The following is a 9,507-nucleotide window of genomic DNA, read 5'->3' on the forward strand; positions in this document are numbered from 1 at the left end:
AGCTCAATAAATACTATTGAATGAATGAATGTCCCCTACCACCACGTTGCCCCCATACCTCAGTCAGGAATTGTTAAAACAGTTGGGGGAGCACCCCCTGCACCCTATCCTGGCTTAGCACTCCAACTGGAAACTTCCCAGGGCAAGCCCCTTTAGGGAGGGTTTCCCAGAGCCACGGAGGCAGGAAGGGGAGAGAGGAAGGAACAGGAGAAAAGAGTGCTTCCAATCCCACCTCCTTCTCAGCTCCCCAGCTCCCCATTCCCAGTGACTGATTCTTGGGCTTCAAGGTGGCCCAACTGGACCTAGGGGATCTTTCAGGACATCTCACCCGGGAAGCTACTTTATCCTTTTTTCAACCAATCAGTCATCTCTCTTTTATTGAGCACCTTCTCTGTGCAGAGCACTGTACTAAGCATTTGGGAGAGCAAAGTAGAATTATTCAACCCCATACCTGCCCTCAAGGAGGTTATGATCTAGCCAGGGAGATGGACAGAAAATACTTTACCGATAGAAGGAGAGAAAGGAAAGGTGGATGTGTAGATGAGTCAAAGCTTAAAAAAGTAGGGTAAGTCAGTGTGCACAGAATGGCTATGCATGGCACGTGAGGGCATAGGTGCATAGGTGACAAAAATGCTATTTTTTGGAAGGGAGACAATGCAGGGAGAAGAAATATTAAACAGGAAAGGCTGCTTAGAAGGGTTTGGAGTTGAGGAGAGTAATGGTCCGGTAGATTTGAAGTGGGGAGGAAGGGATTTGATGTAAGGAATCAGTAATTATTGGAGGTTATTGGGGAGTGGGATGATGAATGCTGAATGATGTTTTAGAAAAATGATCCAGACAGCAAGGAAAGTATGGACTGGAGAGGGAAGGAGCTGGAGGCAGAGAGGTCAGCAAGGAAGCTAATTGTGACTTAAAGAGGGGAAGAGAGACAGACAACAGAAGACAGTTGGACCGGAGCTCAGAGGTGGGCAAGGCCTGCTGACCTGCTGCCCTCTCCTATGCAGGTGAATATGATCGTGCTGCAGAAGGACCTGGGCATCCCCAAGCCCTTCGGGCCCATGATCGAGGAACAGTGCTGCCTGGAGGCACACGCCCGAGCCCTCCTGGAACCGCTGGGCCTGTCCTGCACCTTCATCGATGACATCTTCTCCTATCACAAGTACATGGGCGAGGTCCACTGCGGCACCAACGTGCGCCGTGAGCCCTTCCCCTTCAAGTGGTGGCACATGGAGCCATGACCCCTCCCCCGGCGGGCTGGAGCTGCCCCTCCTCACCCCCTGCCCCCAGAGCAGATCCCTGCGGGGAGGCCACTTTTCCCTGTTGGCATTTGCAGGGGATGGGGTGGGACCCGAGGAGGGTCGCCTGTGATAGATGTTCCCCAAAGACCAGGAGGGTCCCAGAGAAATCCAGCCTCAAAGGGGCTTGTGCCCAACCACCTGTCTCCCCCATCCCAAAGAATCACCCAGGTCACCTCCCGCTCCAACAGATCTCCAAGTTCCTGAGCAATAATTCCCAACCAGATTACCTGTCAGTGGGAGCCCCTGTCCCCGCCCCAACTTCTGACGCTCCATCTCTGCCACCCGCATTCGCTCCCTATTGCAAAGGCCTCCCCATTGTGGCCCGGCTGGGTCCACATTCCTGAACGAGCAGAGTTGGCATGTTCCTCTGGCCACTCCATCAGCAGCAGGGATCTGCCCACTGTGGCATCCCAATTGCCAGTATGCTTTGCTGGCCCCAGGACCTCTGGGCATTGGGCATTTAGCATCCTCAGCTGAGGTGTCCTGGCTCAAGAATCAGCCTATCACACAAGGCTGAATGCTACTGGGCCTCCTGGGGTCCTGATCTGGGGTTATTCCAGGCCACTAGAGCCAAAAGATCCTACAGCTGGAAGGGGACCTGTGGGGGGAATCATGTGGTCCAGCCCCTGCCTCCAAGCAATTGAATGGTCATCGTAATCAGGAAAAATGGTTCCTTTTAAAATAATAATAATAATCAGGGACAAAGACCCAAGAACCTCTCTTGGCACCCTGTCCTAGTATCCTAATCCCTTTGTCTAGGAAGCTTCTCCTTACTGAGCCAGGTCCTGGGAGAGTTCTGTTCTAGAATCAACTAGGATCCAGAAAGTTTCTGTCTAAGTATCGCAGAGCAGAGGAGAGGGCAGGATGGTTATTAATAGAACCCCAGCAAGAGACTGAGAAGACACTCCATTGGAAGGTCTATTCAAGGAACACCAGCCCTCTGCCTGAGGATCTGATAACATTTCTCTTAGAGAGACACCAGTCTGGTTGAAAGACACCCCACCATGAGCTCCCACCACACCCCACAATGAGGCCTGTTGGTCTTTCTATCAGAGAACAGCCTGGGATGGATCCTTGGATCTCTCTTGGTAGGGGAGCCAGGGAGACACCTCAGGGCTGTAGGGGCTAAAGGGGAAGTAACTGGCCCAAACTGGCCCATCTCTGTCAGCCTGCCTGACCTGCTTTCTGCTTCCGCACCCTGATTGGGCTGTGTGCTATAAGACTTTGCACCCACCCGCCTTCTGGCCCAGCTCCTGTTCAGGCAAGGTTCTCATGGCCAGCCTTAGAGAGGGTGGATTCCAAACCAGCCTGATCTGGTTCTAAGGACACAGCCTTCCTCCCAACTCCCGGGCAGCTCCCTGGCTTTTCCCTTCTTTCCAGCCTCTTGTCCCGGCCCTCATTTTTCCAACTCACAGGGGTGGGATTTGACTCCATTTACAGCTCCTAAGCCTCACTGGAGGCTGGCCCAGCCCCACACCTCATAGAGAATTTAACAGGTAATCAGCCTGGCTTTCCCAAGCTGTCAGCTACTGGTTCCCTGGCACGGAGGGCTGACCTGTGACTTGCCTAGTAAAATCAGAGGGAGAGATGGAGAATACAGAGCAGGGTCATTTTCTCAACTCCACAAACCCTGAACGGATTATCCCCCATCCAAAACACTCTCCCTTCATCCCCGGGAGTCTCTCATTGACTCTGAAGGACCTTGCTGATTATTCAGAGATGATGATGAGCATAGTGATGATTCAACCCTCTCTGGTGTTAGAGACCAATAGCAAAAACAGGCTTGGGAGCCAACAGTAAGATGTGGCAGAATTCTGCACCTAGATCACTTTCTGGCACTGTCCACGTTCCTGCCAATCTGCATGATTAATGTGATAATCCTAACACTCCTGCAGCATCACACCTAAAAAATGGCTTGGGGCAAAAGGAAATGATTTAGTTTGGAAAGAGAATTCCATTACAGAAAGATCCTGCTGGGTGGCATGAGAATGCAAGTTTTTCATTCCACCTGGAAGGACGCAGTTTATTTTGAGGGAAATTGTGGCTGGAGTTTTCGGGTCTGGAGAGGATTCTGACTTTCTTCCCTCCCCTCTGTCCCCAAATCCCACGCTGCCTGTGTTACCCCTGCAACTGAAGGGTGTGTGTGTGTGTGTGTGTGTGTGTTTTCGAAGAACGTGACCCTTCTGTGATAGGATCATTTATATGTATCTGGGCAGAGAGACCCACTTCAACTCCATTTCACATTCAGTAGGGAGCATCCTTCGAAAGCAAAGGCATCTGAGGCTCCGGAACCAAGGTGCCTGCCAAAATCCAAAATAGCCAAAGGGGTCTGGGAACTCTGGCTCTTCAGTTCTTCCTCAGGTTCTCACCTTCCTGCCTATGCATGCCAAGTGCCTGTTAGAGGGTGTTAGTCTATGGGGAAGACCTTCTCGTGGAGGTGTGTTTTTCTCTTTCTTTACTGCTTTAAGGAGATGCTAAGTTTTTGGAGTGCAAAATCGGTTTACCTGTGGATTTTTCTGAGGTTTTTGCAGCCAAAGTCAACTGTTTGACATGATTCTTGCCAACAATTAAGCCTGTCATCTTCCAACCTATTTAGAAACATGAGGGCCAAGACATCTGTGGAAGCAAGGAGTGTGGCAGGTCACTGTGTTCTGGACTAATCGGCTAGTTCTTAGTGTTGGCGGGGATGAGACTGTGTGTGGCAACTAAAGCCAGTTCCTCTTCCTGTTTTTTCTTGAAATGATTTGGTCACTGGTGGCTTTGAATTCAATGAGCCACAGTTGATTTTTTGACTCTTTTGGTAAAATGAAGTATGGGCAGCAGCAATCCTGAGGGCCCTTAGGAGTTGGTTTGCGTGAGCCTAATGCTGCTTACAGCACTGCTGACTAAAAGAAAATAAAATGCTATTGTGAAATTGAGGGGTAGTTGTCAGAGGCTGCTTGACTCCTCTTTCTTTGGTGAATGCACACGGAGGGAGTCTCTCACCAGGAGCGGCAGAGAAGCTTGGGCCGAGAGCCTTTGGTACCAAGACATGCCCAGAGGAATTGATTCGGGTGATGGTGGTTGTGTGCTATCCCCACCAGTGTGTTCTCACTGGGACAAAGAGTATGTGAAACTAAATACATTCAGGTACATTCTTGTATACACAATTATTTTCCCTCCCAAACATAGACCGCCCCCAAATCCTCACAGAAAAGAAATAGAGAATTAGAGAAACAGCCTGGCCCAGTGGATAGAGCATGGGCCTGTAAATCAGAAGGACCTGGGTTCTAATCCCAATCTAATCCCAGCTCTGCCACTTACCTGCTGTGTGACCTTGGGCAAATCGCTTCAGTTACTTCATTGGTAAAATGGGTATTAAGATTGAGAGCCCCATGTGGAACACAGACTGGGTCCAACCTGATTAGCTTCTATCTATCCCAGCATTTAGTACAGTGCCTGGCACATAGTAAGCTCTTAGCAAATACCTTTAAAAAAAGGCAACTAATTTGAGCAAGATTATTTTGAAAGTCTGCCCAGTGTCTCTGAAGAATGGCCCAGAAAATCAAGGATGAGGAAGTGAAGACCAGAGTTGAGGCCTCGACTCCAACATTGCATCTTTCTTGGAACCTAAGCAGCCGAGTTGCTCAACCACAGAACGTGCGGCCTCAGCTCTGGCAGGGCTGATTCCTTTTATCTGAATCACCTCCTCTTTACCAGAAGGCTGGAGCTTCAGCTGCCCATATTCTTCCCTGGAATAAGTGGTGTAATCGTGCTTGTTAATTTGCAGTTAATGCTTGAGCAAACCACTGCATGATTGACTGGCCATTGTCACCAGAGAGCATCTGCTGAGTGAGGGAGTCAGACTCTCTTGGGGGCCACCGACCATGGGCCCATTTACAATCCTTTCCTCTCCAAGCCCGAATTGTCAGGGCTTCGCAGCCCACAGGGGAAATAGGATCCCTCCTAAGGCTTCCCCACAATGGAAATCTGTCTCTGAGGCATTCACCACTTCTGGGGAGTGTGACCAATCTGATTGTCTTGTATCTACCCCAGCACTTAGTACAGTGCTTGGCACAGAGTAAGCACTTAAATACTATTATTATTTGAAGCAGGATGGCCTAGTGGATAGAGCACAGGGCTGTGAGTGAGAAGGACCTGGGTTCTAATCCTGGCTCCACCACTTATCTGCTTTGTGACCTTGGGCAAGTCGCTTAACTTCTCTTTGCTTCGCTACCTCATCTCTAAAATGGGGATAAAGACTGAGCACCCTGGGGACATGAGCTGCTTTTGGAATGAGAGAAACAAGAGAAGAAAGGAATGGCCATTCTAAAGGCATGGGGCCCAGTGAGTGCGAGTCCTGTCAACTTTCCCCTCAATGCTGGTATTTATTAGCCCGATGTGCCGAACACTGTGCAATGTGTGGGGTGGCCACAAGATAATCCGATGCAGACTCTGCCCCACATGTCCTCCAAAGGTACTTTGTAATGTCCAAGAAGAGGGGTAAGCACCCTATGTGAGCAAAAGAGACACACTAAATTATGCCTTTGAGCAGTAGATGTGCAAAAAGTCAATCCTACAATATAAACACACATGAACGTCACTTCTTTCAATATGAATAACAGTTTTAAATGCCCTGCCGCTGTCCCCCCAGCTTGAGAGCCACATTTGATTCCAAGGGCCAGTTACGGTTCCCAAGCCATAGATTGCCCAACCCTGCTCTAGAAATGCTCAGTGAGACATTTGGCAGCCGCTAACTCCTCCAGAGAGCAGTGACTCACAGCAAGAAGTGTAGCACTGGAGCCGGGTTACCCAAGAAGTCTCAGCCCTTGGCTCCGATTGGTTGCGTTCAGATGCTGACTCTACTCGCCTGGGAGCCAAAATAGCTTACCCTAGCCTGTGGCAGGCCTCTGCCCCAGCCCAAAATAGCCTCCTTCCAGCTTCGCCCTTTTTGTGCAGCTGCACATATCTAAAGTTATCATAGTAGCAGCTCATGATGAATGCCCGCTGGGTGTAAAGCACCAAACTAGCCCTTCTAAATCGCCGGATACTTCCCTCCCCACAAATCTCCAAAGGCTTTGCACATACAACACTCCTAGCCACTGGCTTCTAGTCTCTCTATCCTCACCCACTTATCTGTTCGCTCTCTTCTCCCATTACACTCCAGTTCCTGCTCTTTGACCCTTTAGAGCAAACCTCCTAGAAAACCTTTGCTCTTAGCTCCCCCATCTCCAGCCCATTACTCACATAGACTCTAATAATAATAATAATTACTTGTTAAGCACTCACTATGTGCCAAGCACTGTTCTAAGCACTGGGGGTATTCACAAGTTAATCAGTTCGGACACTGTCCCTGTCCCACATGGGGCTCATGCTCTTAATCCCCATTTTACAGATGAAGTAACTGAGGCACAGAAAAGTTAAGTGACTTATCCAAGGTCACACATCAGACATGTGGCAGAGTCGGGATTAGAACCCAGGACCTTCTGACTCCCAGGCCCCTTTCTATCCACTAAGCCATGCTCTTCTCTCTTGTGTCTACTTCATTAAACCCCTCTCTTCCTTCAAAGTCTTCATTAAAGTCTCCTGCTCCAGAAGATATTCTCTGATGTATCTCCTCTCTTACCCGGCTCAAGCCTTCCTTTTAGTCACCTCAGCACCCTGAGGTTCTTATTCCTTTATTGCTTATTGATTTATTCCTTTAACTAGTACATAGGAATGAGTCAAAAGTGTTTTTCATAACTTCTTCCATAACCAGGAAGCAGCATGGCCTACTGGATAGAGCATGGGCCTAAGAGTCAGAAGGATCTGGGTTCTAATCTCTGCTCTGCCACACTGTTGTGTGACCTTAGGTAACTCACTTCGCTGTGCCTCAAGTACCTTATTTCATTCATTCATTCATTCAATGGTATTTATTGAGCGCTTACTATGTGTAGAGCACTGTACTAAGTGCTTGGAATGTACAATTCGGCAACAGATAAATACAATCCCTGCCCAATGAGGGGCTCACAGTCTAATCTACTCTTATTTGTATAATGAGGTTTAAGACTGTGACCCCCCACGTGGAACAAGGAATGTGTCCAACCTGATTATCTTGTACTTAGTACAGTGTCTGGCACATGGTAAGCACTTAACAATTCAATAAAAAAAGGAAGCAATATTCAGAGTCACTGCTCATTATCCTATCTACTTATGTAACAACAAGTGTTGGAAATGTCCACAGATGCCTGTAGATATGCATTTCACTGCTTATCTTGTTTGCAGACATCCACCAATGCAATAGAGATTTGTAATAGCTTTCTTCAGATAAAAGAGATTGAGGATTGTCTTTAGGTCAAGGCTTGTCATTGTTCCAACAGCAAAAAATCGGAGGGTTTAAATTCAGGTAATTATAGTGTCCAAATGTCTTTAGATATTACCTCACTGAACACTCCATATAGAAAAGCGGAACCATGAGCCGTATTATAGCAGATCCTTCCTACTGGGAGACAATTTTCTCATTTAAATGTTCAGTAAAAAGGTAGAGGATCATTTGACGAAAAACTTTCCAAGATGGGCGTGCCCTTAAAGAGCTGGAGCTGATTACCCAATTTTGCAACAGGGTGTCACCACACCCCAATTGTCCGTTTGAAAGATTTTTTAATCTCCCAGGAATCCATCACAATTTGAGCACAGTTATTTTGGTTGTCAGTCTAATAGGATTAATAAGGCATATCTCTGTCAAAGATAACCACGTTCTCTGCACTGTGTTCAAGGGGGTATGTTAGTGACACTACTAATCAATCAATGGTATTTATTGAGCACTTTCTACGTACAGAGCACTTTATTAAGTGCTTGGGAGAGTATAATACAAGAGAATTACTGGACACGTTCCCTGCCCATCACCAGTTTACAGTCTAGTAGGGAATGGTGGTTGATGGGCAGTTACCTCTACTAGCGAAGGCCAGTTCAGCTCCAAATGATAAAGAATTTTTTAAATATAGTTGGTACAGAATCCGAACTGACAGCACAATACTTGATATGGATTTTAAGATAGGCAGCAGTGAATTCTCTCCTCTGAGCAATTGTCCTCCTGTAATAGAAGCCAAGTGAGCAGATACCACTTCCTGCCTCTGACCTAATCTACTCAGGGGTTTTGCCTAGACAAAAAAGGAATACCGCCATCCTAATATGAGACCTTTAATACACCAATCTCTCTAAGACAGGCGGGATGGACAAAATGGTTTCTTCCCCACATCTTTCAAATATGCTCCTTTCCCCTTTTCTAAAAAAACCCTCCCTTGGCGCCACAGCTCCCTCAAGTTATCACCCCATTCCCTCCTACCATTCCTCTCCAAACTCCTTCAGGCAGTTGTCTGCATCTGTTGTCTCAAGTTCCACTCCTCCACTTCTCTCCTTGTCCCCCTCCAATCTGGCTTCCAGCCCCTTCACTCCACAGAAACCACCCTCTTAAAGATCACAAATGATCTCCTTCTTGCTATATCCAACAGCTATTCCATCCTAATCCTCCTCGATCTCTCAGCTGCCTTCAACACTGCTGACCACCCCTTTCTCTTGGAAACGATATTTAACCTCAGCTTCACTGACACTGTCCTCTCCTGGTTCTCTTCCTATGTCTCTGGGGGCTCATTCTCAGTTCATTACACAGGCTCAGGTACAAAAACCAACATTATTCATTCATTCAATAGTATTTATTGAGCGCTTACTATGAGCAGGGCACTGTACTAAGCGCTTGGAATGGACACATCGGCAAGAGATAGAGACAGTCCCTGCCGTTTGGCGGGCTTACAGTCTAATCGGGGGACACACGCAGACAAGAACAATAGCAATAAATAGAGTCAAGGGGAAGAACATCTCATAAAAACAATGGCAAATAAATGGAATCAGGGTGATGTACATCTCATTAAACAAAATAAATAGGGTGATGACAAAATATATAGGGTGATTAAAAAAATAGGGGGATGACAAAATAAACAGGGTGATAAAATAAATAGGGTGATGATAATAAATAGGGGATAACATTATTACTATTAATAAATGCTACTATACCAACATTATTATTATTATTAATAAATGTTGTGGAATGAAGGACTTGTCAAAATGGCCAAGGAATCCCATTTCGAGACAGGCCTCAAGTGCGCGTGCGCCACCGCCTCCTGCGCATGCGCAGTGGGGATGGCCGTTCAACTCTCCCCCCCTCCCCCGGGCTCGCCCCGTTGTCCCCCTGGAC

At 47.5% G+C, this 9,507-nt stretch overlaps 1 protein-coding gene across 1 annotated transcript in view; it reads left to right on the plus strand.

The window, feature by feature from the left end:
* Positions 1 to 4,229, plus strand: part of PADI2 (peptidyl arginine deiminase 2) — a 51,100-nt gene extending 46,871 nt beyond the window's left edge. Inside the window, exon 16 of the mRNA XM_029066310.1 lies at positions 1,005 to 4,229. Coding sequence (XP_028922143.1) covers positions 1,005 to 1,238 — 234 coding nt within the window. The 3' untranslated portion in view covers positions 1,239 to 4,229. The remainder of the gene's footprint in view (positions 1 to 1,004) is intronic.
* The last annotated feature ends 5,278 nt before the right edge of the window (positions 4,230 to 9,507 follow it).

The sequence above is a fragment of the Ornithorhynchus anatinus genome, chromosome 5 (assembly GCF_004115215.2).
Source record: "Ornithorhynchus anatinus isolate Pmale09 chromosome 5, mOrnAna1.pri.v4, whole genome shotgun sequence".
Classification (NCBI taxonomy): Eukaryota; Metazoa; Chordata; class Mammalia; order Monotremata; family Ornithorhynchidae; genus Ornithorhynchus; species Ornithorhynchus anatinus.